The 17,450-nt window shown below is 45.9% G+C and overlaps 1 protein-coding gene across 4 annotated transcripts in view; it reads right to left on the minus strand.

Moving 5' to 3' along the window:
• NPC1 (NPC intracellular cholesterol transporter 1) overlaps nt 1-14,885 on the minus strand; it is a 52,413-nt gene extending 37,528 nt beyond the window's left edge. For 3 of the 4 annotated variants that reach the window (XM_053571676.1, XM_053571677.1, XM_053571674.1), the window contains exons 1-3: nt 14,727-14,885; nt 2,822-2,944; nt 1,329-1,435 (exon numbers count right to left, since the gene is read on the minus strand). In XM_053571676.1, coding sequence (XP_053427651.1) covers nt 1,329-1,435; nt 2,822-2,944; nt 14,727-14,789 — 293 coding nt within the window. In that variant the 5' untranslated portion in view covers nt 14,790-14,885. The remainder of the gene's footprint in view (nt 1-1,328; nt 1,436-2,821; nt 2,945-14,726) is intronic. The other variant, XM_053571678.1, reaches the window with a different exon arrangement.
• Between the last annotated feature and the right edge of the window lie 2,565 nt (nt 14,886-17,450).

The following is a 17,450-nucleotide window of genomic DNA, read 5'->3' on the forward strand; positions in this document are numbered from 1 at the left end:
CCTTAATCTCCACAATTATCAGTTTTGACAGCTGTACATTACTCCATGTATCAGGCTGTTCCTCTTATTCACTTTCTAAATCAAGCTGTGGTACCCTCTAGTAAAAGGGGGGAAACCTGGCTATTCTGATGTGGATGTCCATGATGCCTCACCTATAGTAGATGCTAAACAAATGTGTTTAGATTAAACCTCCAATCTGGCTCCACTAATGCCTGCCAGCCCTTCACAGGACATACTGGCCCAATTAGATTCTTACTTTTGGTTTTTATTATATCGCATGTTGTCCTGAAAAAGCAATTCAGTGCTAGTTTTCCACACTCTATTGTCCACTTCTGTTAAGAAGCAGAATCACTTGCAGTGGTATCTGCACACAGAAGCATTCCCCGCACCCCCAACCCCCCCACTTTTTTTTTTGAGACAAGAGTCTCACTATGTTGCCCTGGGTAGAGTGCCGTGATGTCACAGCTCGCAGCAACCTCAAACTCTTGGGCTTAAGTGATTCTCTTGCCTCAGCCTCCCAAGTAGCTGGCACTACAGGCGCCCACCACAACGCCCGGCTATATTTTGGTTCTAGTTCTCATTGCTGTTTGGCAGGTCTGGCTGGATTCGAACTCACCAGCTCTGGTGTATGTAGCTGGAGCTCTAGCCACTGAGCTATAGGCACCAAGCCACATTTCCATATTTCCCCCTTTTTATATTTACTTCCCGTACATCTCTATCAGTGTGCTGAAGCCTGAAAAATTTGGAAAGATACCACAATCCACTGTTCTAATGAACACCCCCAGCATATTTGAGAATTGCTGAGCAGGCCTAGAGCTCTATTAAGCACGGCTTCTTCACTGCCTGGGGTCACAGACACCAGAAAATCGAATTGGACTAAACCCCCCAACTACAGCCAAATAAGCTTATTAAACAGCTACCCAAGGCCAGCCCCAGTTAGGAACTGAGCCTTGCACATTGTTTCCTTAGAGAATGAAACAACCATGCACAAAGGAGAGGCGGTGAGGAGGGGAAGGTGAGGACGGCGTGATGAGTCTCAGGCCAGGGACCTGGGCAGGCCCACCAGGAACCTTTCCTCGACACAGAGCACAGAAGGGACCTTGTCCTCAGTGCAGAGCAGACACATCCAAGGAAACCAAGTACCAACTCTGAACGCAACTGGGAGGAGAACCAAATCTGATGATTTTATGTTCTCTTTATTTCTGACAAGTTGTAAGTGTACTTTCTCAGAACAAAACAAAAAATTAACGTTTACAAGGAAATGTGAACACCGTTGGCTACCAAGTACCTAAGACCCCTTTGTTCTGTGTGCCCGGCAGTCAGTCTACCTGGATAGAAACTGGAGAGGCAGCTGCAGGCTGTCTTTCAGTGTCCGAAGCTGCTGAACGTCACAACAGAGACTGACATTGTCAAAGAAGAATCCCGGACAGAGTTCCTTTTGGTGAGAGAGCACAGACATTGGACTAGCACAGTTATAGGACCACATTCCTCAATGAAATGAGACAACTTTATTCACGGAATCCTTCTCAGGTATTTGAGCGTGTGGCACACACTGCATTTGCACAATTCTTGCAGAATTCTTTAAAGGCTGTCAGATGTACTATTTATAGATTAGAGATCCACAAGTACAGGTAGCAGAGATGCTTCTAATTTCTTTCTTATTTGGAAGATCATTCTGCTCTGTCAACTATCATTTTACCTTACGGGACTTTTTTTTTTAATTCAACCAAAACATTGTTTACTGTTTTCATTAGTCATTTCAGGGAAAGTCAAAGCCTTTAATAATTTTTTTTTTTTTTTTTTTTGGTTTTTGGCCAGGGCTAGGTTTGAACCTGCCACCTCCGGCATACGGGACTGGCGCCCTACTCCTTGAGCCACAGGCGCCACCCAAAAGCCTTTAATAATTCTAATGGAAGAAGCAAGTAAGCCTAGGAATTCTGCTATTGTGTCAACTTCATTTTCAATTACGTAAGCCTCTACAACCTGTCTTTTCACTGTGATTTTTCCAGTTCTTTTCCAATATCCCTGTGTAATAAGACCAATAAAAAAGACAACAGAAAGCAGAATCCTGGAAGCAGCTAAGATTTGCAGGCTCTCAGGGAACAGAGAGGAAACACTAAACTGAACAGGGGATCAGGAAGTCACCGCAGCCACTTAGCTGAGAGTCCATTGGAGTCCTAAACTCTAGGAACTAAAAAAAGCAAACTTCTTCTTCTTCTTTTTTTTTTTTTTAAGCAAACTTCTAATATATCTCGCAGCAGCTTCTAAAAGCAGCATTTGAGGCACCAAGGTCAGTCTCTAATAAGTAACCTGCGACTGGGAAACTTTGAGAGGTACCAAGCCAGCTCTCAAAAAACTAAGCCTCTCGGGCGGCGCCTGTGGCTCAGTGAGTAGGGCACCGGCCCCATATGCCGAGGGTGGCGGGTTCAAGCCCAGCCCCGGCCAAACTGCAACAACAACAAAAAAAAATAGCCGGGCGTTGTGGCGGGCGCCTGTAGTCCCAGCTGCTCGGGAGGCTGAGGCAAGAGAATCGCGTAAGCCCAAGAGTTAGAGGTTGCTGTGAGCCGTGTGACGCCACGGCACTCTACTCGAGGGAGGTACAGTGAGACTCTGTCTCTAAAAAATAAAAAAACAAACAAACAAAAAAAAAACTAAGCCTCTGGAGTTATCTTCCCTGCCACTGTGTGCTACAGGTTAGAGTTCGGGATAAGATTTAAGCCTCTTAGTCTTACCTCCACCCTGCAGTAACAAGTAAGGCACAATTACAAGGGTTCTTGTAATCAGCATTGTGTGTTCCCATTGCCCAAGATAATGAACTTACCTGCACTAAGTCATACCCATCCTTCGGCAATGGTTTTGGTGGGCCAGAATATTTGCAATTGTACCTTTTATCCCCAGATGCAATCCCACATTCTCCATACCAAACACAGGACTGTGAAAACACCTACAGAAAGTAAGCACAAAACTCCATGTCACCAGGGTCTCAACAGCAAAACAAATTTCAACAACACAAATCACCCACTCAAGTACAATTACAGACCCCTCCAATGATACCTGCAAAATGAAGTAACAGCAGCAGGCCTTTCTAGTTGAACATTATGAAAAATAATTAAAATAGACCAGATACCTATTTATTTATTTATTTATTTTTTTTTAGAGACAGAGTCTTACTTTATGGCCCTCGGTAGAGTGCCGTGGCATCACACAGCTCACAGCAACCTCCAACTCCTGGGCTTAAGCGATTCTCTTGCCTCAGCCTCCCGAGTAGCTGGGACTACAGGCGCCCGCCACAACGCCCGGCTATTTTTTGGTTGCAGTTTGGCCGGGGCCGGGTTTGTACCCACCACCCTCGGCATATGGGGCTGGCACCCTACGGACTGAGCCACAGGCGCCGCCCCAGATACCTATTTATTAAGTCAGTGAAGCAGATAATGCAAATTATTTACTTACATAATTTCTATTTCCTGCTGGTTTGTTTGTTGATAAGAAGGAGCTATAGTTCCACATAAGAAACACTCAAGGCCTGGTACAGTGGCTCACGCCTGTAATTCCAGCACTCTGGGAGGCCAAGACAGGTGGATTGCTTGAGCTCAGGAGTTCAAGACCAGCCTGAGCAAGCACAAGAACGCGTCTCTAAAAAAATAGCCATTGTGGGGGGGTGCCTGTAGCCCCAGCTACTTGGTAAGCAAGAGGATCACTTGAGCCCAAGACTTTGAGGTTGCTGTAAGCTGTGATATCACAGCACTCTACCAAGGGCAACAGAATGAGACTCTGTCTAAAAAAAAAAAAGGAGGAAAGAAAAAAAGAAACACTAAGAATCACAGTGTAGAGGGGAGAAAAAAGTGTGACTTAGCAATTATGAAAGCACCAGTTTTGCTCAACTACACAAGGAACTATAAAAGCTCTGTCTACACAATGAAAGAGTATTTCCACATACACTAACACCTCTGTAAGTTGACTACCCGAGGAACTGTAACTAACTGGTCAACATACACAGGGGGTCAATATAAGGAACTCTGCCACTGATACGTACATATGGTACATGTCTGGCCTATGAAAATTACGTCAACTTAAGGAGGTGGTCAGCTGTGGAAGTTCTACTGTATTTAGGTTAATGAGTAGCAGTACATCATGAGTAATATGAAGAACAAAACCAAAACACCAATAACTTCATTTAAGAACAAGGAGCAGGAATGAACACCTTGTCCTGAGAATTTAAGTAGAAAGCAAGGAATGTGCTAACTTTAAGGAAAATCACTGAATCAATCTGAAAAGAAAACATAAAAATCTCTTATGTAAAGATTTCTCAAGAGCTACTCATATTCCCCATGTGAGAGTCACAAGGCTGTCAGAAAACTCAGAAGGCGGAGGCCACTGTGATTCATCAAATCAGTGTCCTGATCCAGAAGGCACAGCCCCCAAAGCCCCAGAGGGCCCAGCGAGCCACGGTGCGTCCCATAGGGTAACAGAAGATACCAAGAAGCAACAGGAGCCCCAGGAAGATACATGGTGGAAAAGCCATTAAAAAAAACCCTGAACTGAAGCCAAAGTGTAAGTTCTCTCCAGTGACAGTGGCACATGACCCACACACACTCAAAGAGCTAAGTCAGACTATATTGGTCCCCAGTGTCAAGATACAAATTCCACAACAGTCCCTGCAGCCCTAAAACATGAGAAAAAATAAGCTGAAGATTGGGGTGTGTATGTGTGAGGGAATTCAAGAGGTCCACGTAACTTGTCTCTAAATTCATTCTTCAGATATTCTAAAACAAAAATTACCCCTTACCCCCTCTCCTGACTCTTTATTTATTTATTATATTTATTTATTTGTGGTTTTTGGCCGGGGCTGGGTTTGAACCCACCACCTCCGGCATATGGGACCGGCGCCCTACCCCTTTGAGCCACAGGTGCCGCCCTCTCCTGACTCTTTAAAAGTCATATGTTCAGGCCACAAGGGAGGGAAATCATACAAATGAGGAAGTGACAAGACTTCAACAAAGACACATACCAATCCTTTGGCAAGAAGTTGTGAAATTCCATCACTATTTTTTTTTTTTTTGAGACGGAGTTTGACTTTGTTGCCTACAGTAGAGTGCCCTGATGTAATAGCTCACAGCAACCTCTAACTTGTGGGTTCAAGTGATTCTCTTGCCTCAGCCTCCCAAGTAGCTGGGACTACAAGCGCCCGACACAATGCCCTATTTTTAGAGATGAGGTATCGCTCTAGCTCAGGCTGGTCTCGAAATCCTGAGCTCGGGTGATCCACCCACCTCGGCCTCCCAAAGTGCTGGGATTACAGGCATGAGCCACTGTGCCCAGCCTACTCCATCAGCATTTTTTTTTTTTTTTTGAGACAGAGTCTCAAGCTGTCGCTCTGGGTACAGTGCCATGGTGTCACAGCTCACAGCAACCTCAAACTCTTGGGCTCAAGCGATTCTCCTACCTCAGCCTCCCAAGTAGCTGGGACTACAGGCATCTGCCATAAAGCACGGCTATTTTGTTGTTGTTGTTGCAGTTGTCATCGTTGTTTTAGCAGGCACGGGCTGGGTTTGAACCCGCCAGCCTTGTTGTATGTGGCAGGTGCCCTACACACTGAGCTACAGGCATTGCCTCCATCACTATTTTTATATAGAGAAAATCCCAAATGTTATTCTCATAAACATAGCGATTCATAGTACTATAACTCTGGCTTCCAGCTAAAAGGTCATTCCCCATCTAACCAACGTTTGAAAAGGCAGAAGCTGACTGCAAAAGTAGAGGGAACTGCTGATGTTTACAAGCAACTCAAATGCAAGGAGTCCCTCTCTAGACCTCTCAAGGGCCTGGACAGCCAAGCAGGTCTCTGTCTTAAGGGTACTGTGGCCAGTCACCTGCAGGAAGAGCAGGAAGCCAGTCAGCTCTGGCCTGATAAAGAGGACAGGCGTCTGGAATCTAAAATCCCCTCATTCAGCAGTTGGCACTGTAAAGGAAATGAGGATGACCTAATGTTGTTTAAGTTCCTTTTCACATAGAGGATCCTTCCTAATCCATTTCAAAGCAAAGTGCAGTTTCCCCCCCGTCCTCCGGCAACAGAGGGGTGGGAGAGAGGAGGACATGAAGTGTGGACAGGAGTCCTGGGTTCTGACCCCAAGAACTCAGAGATGCCCTATAAACAGACCCAGAGAGTCTGTCACACCTGGGATTGCACGTGGAGCGAGTTACTTAACCATGCTGGGCAGGAGATTTCCATAATCCCTTATTGCACAGATTTCTGTGAAGATCAAATGAGGGAAAATGTGTACTTAAAAACAAAATAGGGGCGGCACCTATGGCTCAGTCGGTAGGGCGCCGGCCCCATATACCGAGGGTGGCGGGTTCAAACCCGGCCCCAGCCAAACTGCAACCAAAAAATAGCCGGGCGTTGTGGCGGGCGCCTGTAGTCCCAGCTACTTGGGAGGCTGAGGCAAGAGAATCGCTTAAGCCCAGGAGCTGGAGGTTGCCGTGAGCTGTGTGAGGCCATGGCACTCTACCGAGGGCCATAAAGTGAGACTCTGTCTCTACAAAAAAAAAAAAAAAATAAAGCACCACACAGTCAAATGCAAGGAATTATTATTAATGTCTGCCAAGTGTTGGGGATCTCAGCAAAGAGGTTCCAAAGATCTGGAGTAACAAAAACACCTCCAGTCTCTCTGGGCCTAGGAAATGTGGGTTTGAATAAAGCTCTTAGGTTTGCGTCTCAAGGAATCATCCTTCCTAAAGAGGCAGACCTAAGTCTGCTGGTCCAGAAAGGACTTAAAGGGCACTTGGTAAGGTGTGCTGGGCACAGTGTTAAATGCCATCCATGTGTTAACTTAATTAGGCAGTTTGATGAGGGAGGGGATGCCACATGCTCCCTCATCAGGGATACAGAAAATGAGGCACAGAGAGGCTAAAGAACTTTTCCCAGGTCACACAAATCGTGGCAAAGCTTGGATTCAAACCAGAACACTGTGGCTCAGAAACAGACCCTCATAATATATAATCAACTGCATTCCACCCTCCCTGCCCCCACCCTGTGCAAGACAGGAACACTGTTCACTGGCTCAGACAGCTACCTGGAGCTGAAAAAAGCTGCCGTCCTCGGTCCTGGGCCTTCCAGTGCCCCACTCCTGAGCCTCCTCAGGGACTGCCACCTGCTGATCTCTTACTCTTCTACATTTTTAGCTTCATCTCTTCCTTGGTCCCTTTGCCTGCACCTGCCTATAAACGCTGTTTCAATTTTATCAACAAGCTCTTCCCTACCTGTATCAAAGGATCCCCAGCTTCTCTCCAGGATTACTATAAACTAGTCTCCTGACAGCCTCAGGTGCTTAAGAGGAAACCATGCTTTCCTCTGAATCCCCCTCCATTGCCAACCCCTCTTCTACAGAATTTAATGTGAAAACCTCAAGCATTTTTCAAACCCATTGCCCACTTGCAGGGAAGCCCCTTCTCCTCTCCTCCAGACTGGGGCAATGTCTCCCACGCACGGCTGCCACTTGCCTCTTCCAAAATGGGGCTCCAGTGATTTCTGGTGCTGAGAAACCTACAATCCATCCTTCCCACTGCCTGGGAGACGAGCTCCAGATATTTCACTCTGGCTCTGTCCACTCTCCTCACCACGATGCTCTGAACCTGTCCCTTCAACCTCCTCCCGTCTTTCCCTCTGTCTCTGTGCTGCTTGCCTCCACACTGGTCATGCCCTAAGATCAAGCAGAGCTTATGTTTATGAGAATCTCAAAGTTACGATGTTGGGAGAGATGGCAAGAGTGTTTTCTCACTTTTGTCTCAACTCTTTTGTAAGACCATAAAATCTTAAAGGGCAGAGCCCAGGTGTAATACTTTCCTTGAAATTCCCTACTGTACCACACTCACTGGTCATCCATTTAGAACCTATCAAAACTCACCATGAGTTGAGAGAGTTTGCCTGGATTAAAAGAAGTGCAGAAATGAGAACTGTTGATTGTTTTGGCTTCTACTCAGAATCAAGTAGTTAGCTACAAGGTTAGAGAGTTTCTATTTTTAAAAGCTAGGTCATCTGGGCATTTTGCAACATGTTCTAGCATTTAATTATTGGGTATATGACTGGGTACAAAAAATTCTTTCACCATTAATAAGAACAGGTCAAGTAAGGTTTGGGGGCTGGGCACAGTGGCTCACACCTGTAATCCTAGCACTCTGGGAGGCTGAGGCAGGTGGACTGCTTGAGCTCACAGGTTCAAGACCAGTCTGAGCCAGAGCCAGAGCCAGACCTTATCTCTAAAAATAGTCAGGCATTGTGGCTGGTGCCTGTAGTCCCAGCTACTTGGGAGGCTGAGGCAAGAGAATCGTTTAAGATTCCCAAGAGTTTGAGGTTGCTGTGATTATGATGCCACGGCACTCTACTGAGGGCGACAAAGTGAGACTCAAAAAAAAAAAAAAAAGAAAGAAAAGGAAAGGTTTTGGGGAAAAAGTTCCTTTCTTCCTTTTGCTATAGTCAGCAACTATAGCAACTGCTAAATCACACTCTAACAGAGAGCTCCAGGAGCACATATTACCATATGGAGAAGCTCTGAACATCAGCAATAGAAACTTATACTCCAGGCTGCCTTAGTAAATCCTACGGAAGCATCAACTAAGTCATATTCAAATACTTACTGAACATCCACTGTGTGCCAGGCACACAGTTTGGTGATTTCTCACTCACTGCCTCATTTATTTCTCAGAACCTCTGCAAAGTAGTACAGCAGTATTTCACAGGTAAGGAAACTAAGGTTCAGAGTAGATACTCTGAGGTCACATGGCTCATAAGTGACGTGATTTTGAACCGTGTTCTCTGTCTTAACCCCCTTGTTCTCCCACCTCTGTACCAAACTCCAGCACCGTTTGTGCCCTGATGTATCCTCAGAATGTGAATGTGTGACAGACTGTCCCATCCACTATGATCCTTACAAATGTCCTTTCTACACAAACTTGCTCACTTGCAGAAATAATGACTATCATTCAAATCTTTTAAAGGACTTCTCTCAGCAGTTGTCATGTAACGACTCACTTCATCAGTACGACCACCAGTCCTCAACCCCAGGCTAGCACTCGGCCATCCCACCACAGTTGGGAGCACAGGGCTGGGCTCGCAGCTTTTTCCCCTGTCCAGGAGGGGTAAAACTAACAGTTGGCCCTGGAGACACACCTAGCTCAAGCTCCAGGGGAAGAAGGTTAACTGGTAAACCCCACTGCTCAACTGCAGGGAGCAGAAAGGCTGGCCTGGCCACTCAGGGCAATACAGAACAGGGGTGGAAGGAGCAGCACAGAGAATCCTCTGTAGAAATGAAGCTGCCTTCTCTTTCCTTTGGAGTCAGACCAAACAAATGCGGCAGGACATTTGGGGTGGAGGTTGGGCTGGTCTGTCTTCTATTGACAGAAATCTCTGGACTGTTTTATAGCCAACCTGATGTGAACATATCCACATAACAAAGGATGATTCGTGGGTGCACAGGCATCACTATAAGAGGGTGCTTCAATCACACATTTTGTGAGTTGAATTAGCTCAGCCAATGCAAGTCTTCATTTTACAGATAACCCCTGTCACTTGCAGTTTCTCTACATGACTTGCCACGGTCATTCTACTGGGTAGACATTTAGCAGACACGAGACTAAAATAAAATTACAAAAGTATGAATGAGTACACACCGTCTGCAGGCTTTTTCCTAGGGGATATTCACAGTGCGGCAACTATGTGATGGATCCGGCCAGCAGGCTAACTCCATCCCTGATCTATCACAGACTAGTGCCACACTGGGGACAGGAATATGCCATGAATGAGACGCCTTTTTGGCCAGGTGGAACATCTGCTGAACACCCATTCAATTAAGCTTGCTAAACATGAATAATCTAGCAGTATTTTTAATTTGAATAAACTAAAACACAGAAATCAGATTCAGAAGATAATAGTTCAAGCTCCTAATCTGCCATCTACCAGCTATGTGACCTTGAACCAAACGTGAGCCTAAATATCCAGATCTGAATGTAAAACAGGAAAAATAGCATTATACCCTAAAGGGATTCTGTGAGGATAACAAGACCAGATATCTGGAGTACTATGCAAAACTTACAGGTAGCTTTTTAGTCTTTATGTCTTTAGCCTTCTGTAATCTAGTATAACACTCCCTGCCAAATTTTAAGAACTTTGACAGGACAACTTACATTATTAAATTCATTCTTTTCAAATACACAGTTCAATGGGTTTTAGTAACAATTAGGCAACTTTCCTCATTTCTCTAGGTTTCTTCTTGCCCTGCATTTATTCATCCTCCAAAGCTATGCATTTATTCATCCTCCAAAGCTCAGCTCAAAAATGAATTCCCTATAATTCTGGGGTTTTTTTGAGACAGAATTTCAGTATGTCGCCCTCAGTAAAGTGCCGTTGTGTCACAGCTCACAGCAACCTCAAACTCTTGGGGTCAAGCGATTCTCTTGCCTCAGACTCCCAAGTAGCTGGGACTACAGGTGCTCACCACAACACCTGGCTATTTTTTGTTGCAGGTGTCATCGTTGTTTTAGATGGCCCGGGCCAGATAGATTTGAATTCATCACCCTCAGTGCATGTGGCTGGAGCCGTAATCACTGTGCTACAGGTGCTGGGCCAGAATTCCCTATAATTCTTACTTTTATCCTTATTTAAGCACTTCTCACTATGTTACAATTTTTTACATATCCAGATTTTCCCCAGTCCCCATCATCTATGAAGGAGACAGGGATAATAAACTTTTACACAACACTTCATAGTGTATATGAGTAGGCTGTCTTTTCCTGGGTGGGAAATGAGGTCTTGCTAAGTTGTCCAGGCTGGACTCAAACTCCTGGCCTCAAGGGGTCCTCCAATCAGCCTCCTGAGTAGCTGGGAAAAGGCACAACCACGGTGCCCAGCTTGGAATGCTTTTTTCTTTCTTTTTTTTGCAGTTTCTGGCTAGGGCTGGGTTTGAACCCACCACCTCCGGCATATGGAGCCAGTGCCCTACTCCTTTGAGCCACAGGAGCCGCCCCTTGGAATGCTTTTTTAATGGGTTAGTTCTTTGGATCTGTGTATCCTATACTGTGCCCAGGTTACTCACTTCATATTTATGAAATTATTCTGAGTTCCTCTTGTGACCTAAGGAAGGGACATTTACAAAAATATACAAAAAAACACCACAGATGTTTTAAAGTTTTGATGCCAAAGCAAATATTTCAAAACCTGAAAATAAGAGGCATAGTCCAGGCGAAGAAAAACCTGGCTGGCCACTGTTGATCATCACCATCACCCAGAAACCAACTGCAAATCCAATTCTGATTGCTACTAGTCTCTAAATCACTTCCCCAAACCCACTTCGAGGCCCAAAGATTTTGCGATTAAAAACAGTCTTGGCAAAGAGGAACTTTACCTAACAAATGCAATCAGTGTAACCTGATTTTTTGTACCCTCAATGAATCCCCAACAATAAATTAAAAGAAAAAAAAAAAAGTCTTGGCAATATTTGCTCTCAAGGAGCCTGCAATCTGATACTTCAGTTCAAAAATATTCCTCTATCTGTTCCATAAACACCCTGGGAAGTACACATAGCTGTTAACCCAATTTTAGAGGAGGAAACTGAGGCTCCAAAGAATAACTGGCACCCGAGATTGCCCTTGGGAAAAGGCAGAGTCAAGAGCCACACTCAGGTCTTTTTACCAGGCTTCAGATGTGCAGCGATGTTTTTTTCTTCAGATTTATCTGAGGGTACAATTAGATTACAATGTTTACATTTGTTAGGAAGAGTCCCTGAGATGTGCAACCATTTAAACAAAGATTTAGAACTTCACAGAGAGGGCTTTGTAGCTGGGGGAACAGGGCAACAAAGTCACAGAGATTGCAGCATGTGAACGGTGGCTCTAGAAGATGGGCAGGGTTTTGCTAGCAAGCAGTTTAATTTGTCCGGATTGATGCCCTTCAGAGCTGTAGGTGAAAGGGCAAAGAGGCACCTGAGATCAGATTAAAGACAGCCTAATCCAGGCTTCCACAGCAGGTAATGTGTCATGCTTAAAACACTGCATCTCTTTCAGGAGCTCAGGGTGAAGAAGGGTTACCCAGAAAAGAGCGAGCATACTGTCTTCATGACCATAGGGATTCTTTGTTCTGGATAATATAATGAACACTGAAGGAATACAAAGGCCTATTCAGCAAGTCCTCTTCTCTCTGCCCACTTGCTAAAAGAAAACCGAAAAAAAAAAAGTTTTCCCCTTTTCATTTTCGTTAGTAAAATATCTCATCACATTATCAATCAAGTAGTAGGAGAGATGAGGAAAGATTATCCACAGTCACTCCAATTTCACTGGGAGTGATAGGTTTCTTTAATCACTCCTAGGTGAAAAGATTAAAGTTTATAAAAATTACAGCCAGATGAGATATACACTATTCTCAAAACTGCATACATCTGAATGACAACAAGGTTTATGTTATTTCATCATGTGTAAAGTATAAAAATCTTTGGCTCGGCCCCTGTAGCTCAAGCAGCTAGGGCACCAGCCACATACACCTGAGCTGGTGGGTTCGAATCCAGCCCGAGCCTGCCAAACAAAAATGATGGCTGCAACCAAAAAAACAGCCGGGCGTTGTGGCAGGCGCCTGTAATCCCAGCTACTTGGGAGGCAGAGGCAGGAGAATCTCTTAAACCCAGGAGTTGGAGGTTGCAGTGACCTGTGATGCCATAACACTCTACCCAGGGTGACAGCTTGAGGCTCTGTCTCAAAAAAAATAAATAAATAAATAAAAATTTTTAAAAGCAAAAATCTCCCCAGGCCTCCCTTACAAAGGACAGCTACTATGTAATTCTATGACAGAACTTTATTACATAGTGAATGATGCCCCATGATCATATCAATGTACACAGCTATGATTTAATAAAAAATAAATAAAAAAATAAAATAAAAAAAAGAACTTTATTACAGCTCTTGGTATGCATTCTAAAAACATATGCTTCTACTCCAATCTATTTGGCTTCAAGGCTCCACCCATCCATTCAGGTGCACTGAAAACCTCTGGACAGAAAAGAGGCAATTCTTAAAATAGGACAGTTTCCAGTTAGGATTTATAGACACTGAACAGGCTTCTAGGCATTTCTGCAAGAGACTCATAAGAAACCTCTGACTGATCCCCAGTGTCCTAGAAGAGGCACCCATTGGCCATCAGCCTTGAATACCACCCTGAGGTAAAAGGATTTCTGAGATAAGTTAAAGTTAATCATAATGTGGGGCGGCGCCTCAAAGGAGTAGGGCGCCAGCCCCATATACCGGAGGTGTGGGGTTCAAACCCAGCCCTGGCCAGAAACTGCAAAAAAAAAAAAAAAAAGCTAATCATAATGTGAAGCCCACCTATTAGGTCCTGATGTAAACCTCTAGGGAAAGTGAATAGCTGTATTTTTTCTAAGGCACATAATTGCTACTATTTCTGCATTTTTACTATGTTAGGTACAGTGATGAGGTCTCTTCATACACCACTTTACTTAATAATCCCACTATTGCTTTGTGGTATTATTTATCTTTAGGAGAAACTAAGGCTGAGAGTAAAGTACCTAAACCTCAGCGCTAGGGAGTGGTCTATCAGGTGACCCCATCCCAAACTGCCTTCCAGAAATCTGCCTCCCCTCCCAACACCAGATGAGCCCTCTTCCAGAAGCCCACAGCTAGGGATCTCTCTCTCTCTCTCTCTCTCTCTCTCACACACACACACACACACACACACGAAGCCACCACCCTCTTCCCCATCAGCATTACTGGATCTGCATTACCTATCCCACTCCAAGAACTACAAAGACTTGGAAGAATAGTTTTTTTTCTAGTCCGTGGAACCCCTTAATGTGCCCCTCTGATTCGCTACTTTCTCACTACTGACACACGTATGAGAGGAGTTAATGGGTGCAGAGTTCCCAGGGGTTCACTCTTTCATCCTGATTTGGTTTAACAAGCCCCACGTCTTTACACACACCGCCCTCCCCAGCTTTTAAAGAGAAAACTGCAGACACACAAATAGTGAAGGGCTTTTACTCAAGAACTAAACTGAGGAAAAGCCCATCCAGGAAGTCAGGACACTGAGCTCCAGGCCCCATTTGGTAGGTCGCCGGCTAATTGTGAAAGGGGAAATTCAACGACAGCACCTCCCTGTGGGTCCAGGGTTCTAAGATGTAAAAAGGAATGAAAGGAACGGAACTTGCACTCTTTCGAAGATCAAGCTGACTTCTGTACAGTACGCAGGACAGCTCCCATCTAGTGCCTGACGAATTCTGTTCCCTTTCTTTACCTCTGCTTCCTCAGGGATGCGGGGGAAATAAAGTGCTTGGATCTTCCAAAATTTACAAAGGTTCATGTGCCTTTAACCATTTTTTATTAAAAGGATCTTAAGCATACCCCTATCCCTCTCTACCCACTTTTCCCCTTCCTTCTGATCCCACATCCTAAAATCGAGAGAAATTAGGTGACTACTTCTGAAATGAGCGCAGAACAGGCCAAACAGGCAGCGCCCGGTTGCCACCCTCTTCCAGACCCCAGAGAAGACCTCGTGGCCGGAGACAGAAACAGGAGAGACGAGGGAACCTCCGGGGGCTCCAGAGCTAGACCAACTTCCCCAGGACCGGCCGGCCCCGCGCCCCTCGGGTCAGGGCTGCCAGAGCCGCTGCTCGCCTGGCACCCTCCCCGGCTCTCGGCCCCACAGACCGTCCGAGTAGCCGGCGGCCGCTCACCTGAGCCGGACAGAGCAGCAGCACCAGCAGCAGGATGCGGAGGGCCGGCCCGAGCGCACTCATGTTGCCAGGGTGTCGGCAGCGGACTGGCGCGTCCCGCTTCCCGGCGGCTGCTTCACTTCTCCAGGCTGTTTCAGGACGCCGCGCCAGACGCTGGGCGGGGAGCAGGCACTGCGCGCGCAGGTCAGGAAGGAAGACCGCGTCGCCAGCCCCTCCCTTTCTGGGCGGTGCCAGTGCAGAGACGCCGGGGGCCCGTTCTGGGGTGGGGCCTAACCATATCGGGGGCGGGGCTGGCCCCGGGCATTGTTCTCCTCCGCTAGTCGGGCTCTGGGAGCGCAGCGTTGGGTTGGGGGTCTCCGGGACCTGAGCTGCTGAAGTCTTGGGACCCACCCTAGCCTGGAAGGATATTTCTGCAGTTGTACAAGTTATAGCTTTGTTGCTTTAACTTGCTTTTCCCCCTTTTTTGTCTCCTGGGTTGGAGAGGGTGGGCGAAAAGGTTTTAGCAAATGGGACTGTTCTGGTTATGACCTTAGTCCTGAACGGAGTATGTATGTGTTTATTTTAGCCCCAATAAATACTGAGCAATTTCTCCTTCCAAGCCCAGTCACCCGAAAGGAATCCGTGCCGAGGCCCTTTCTGGCAAAGTACTTTCTGGTGACGCGCAGTGGCCTGACATTGTGGCGACCCGGGGGCGCGGGGTGCGGAGCGCAGAGATGAGCCGGGGTCTTTCCGCCTCTGTGCTTTTGTTTAGCGCCTGCTCCGCGGGGTTGGGAAAGGCGCTGGAGCAGCACCACCTGCTGGCCGGGCCGCGCCTGCCTCAGTGAACCTGTGAGCAGGAGAAAGCTCCCAAGTTTGATCTTTAGATGAGGATCAGAACTTCAGGTGAGTTCTGAGTGGAGTGAAGTAATATAAAGATAAAGGAGAGACATCATTTTTGAGCCATGCATTTGCACTTTTAACTTATTTTTATTGTATTATGTATTTGATAACATTTTCCCTTAAATTTCAATTTTATTTATTTTGTTTGGGACAGAGCCTCAAGCTGTTGCCCTGGGTAGAGTGCTGTAGCATCACAGCTCACAGCAACCTCCAACTCCTGTGCTTCAGCGATTCTCCTGCCTCCGCCTCCCAAGTAGCTGGGACTACAGGCGCCTGCTACAACGCCCGGCTATTTTTGTTTGCACCCGTCATTGTTTGGTGGGCCTGGGCTAGATTCGAACCCGCCAGCTCTGGTGTATGTGGCTGGCGCCTTAGCCGCTTGAGCCACAGGCACCGAGCCCTTAAATTTCAATTATTTAGACCACTCAAAAGCATCAGTCATTTCCATTTTGAAGTTAAGAAAATGGATGTAAGGATCTTTTCCCCAACAGTGGAAGCAAATTTACAATGAAAAGGCTAAATATGTGTCTGGTAGCGATGACCAAACCCAGCCCCAGGTGGGCCCATGATGTGATGACCTCAAGCCTTCCCTACAAAGAGCCGTTTCAGTTACTGTCTTACCTCCTCACCTCCTCACCTCCTCAGCCCTGAGAAGTCCACCTGCCTGCCTGGCGGTGAAACTATAGGAATTTCTTTTGAACCTTCAGTCCTAGATCGTCCATGAACGCCTCCTGGTCCTCGTCTGTGTGCTGTCCTATTCCCTAGACTTCAGTTCCTAGTGGCTTCGTTGATGGTAACATAGGAAGTCTGTGGTCCAGCACAGACACATCTCCAGCACCAGACACACTTGACAGAATTGCAAATTCCCGCTCCACCCTACACCTCCTGAATCAGAAGCTCTGGGGGTGGGTCCAGCCATGTGTAGTTTAAACGGACCTCCAGGTGTTTCCCCTGCACACTCAAGTTCAAGAACCACTGCTATAAGGATGTTCCTTGGAATGGATCCTGCTAGGTTAGTTACCCTTCCAATTTTAGTGAAGTCCTAATTTTAGGGTTGAGGGACTTCCACCTTTAGTAAAGAACTAACTTGAGTGAAAGCAATTTCAAACACTATATGAGACCTTTCTGGGATGGACAGAAATTTGGATGTCTCCCATAATAATGTCCACCATCTGCCAAAATAAAATCAAAAGATCTTTTAGCTACATTTTTTATTCTGGTTCTCAGTCTCTCACACAGCTTCACTGATGCCTAAAAGCCAAGGAAATATTTACAAAATAAAGTAATTCTAGGGCGGTGCCTGTGGCTCAGTGAGTAGGGGTCTGGCCCCATATGCCGAGGGTGGCGGGTTCAAACTCAGCCCCGGCCAAACTGCAACAAAAAAATAGCCGGGCGTTGTGGCGGGCGCCTGTAGTCCCAGCTACTCGGGAGGCTGAGGCAAGAGAATCGCGTAAGTCCAAGAGTTAGAGGTTGCTGTGAGCCGTGTGACGCCACGGCAGTCAACCGAGGGCGGTACAGTGAGACTCTGTCTCTACAAAAAAACAACAACAACAAAGTAATTCTACTCATGGTAGAAACATTGACAGTACATGAAAGTTGAAAGACAAGAATTTAAAAATCACTTACTATTTCACCACAATGGATAATCTGTCTCATTGTGGTGTGCTTTTTTCCTTCTATGAAAATTGTTTTAACATGATTCCGTTACCTTTCCTTACCCATCATAAGGGTCACTGTGGACACTCCTATACCAAAAGGCAAGTTGACAAGAGAAAGGCATAACTAATTAATTTAATCAAAGTTTTGTGTGATTCAAGAACCTTCAGAAATGACCTAAAGACCCAG

The sequence above is a fragment of the Nycticebus coucang genome, chromosome 19, assembly GCF_027406575.1.
Source record: "Nycticebus coucang isolate mNycCou1 chromosome 19, mNycCou1.pri, whole genome shotgun sequence".
Classification (NCBI taxonomy): Eukaryota; Metazoa; Chordata; class Mammalia; order Primates; family Lorisidae; genus Nycticebus; species Nycticebus coucang.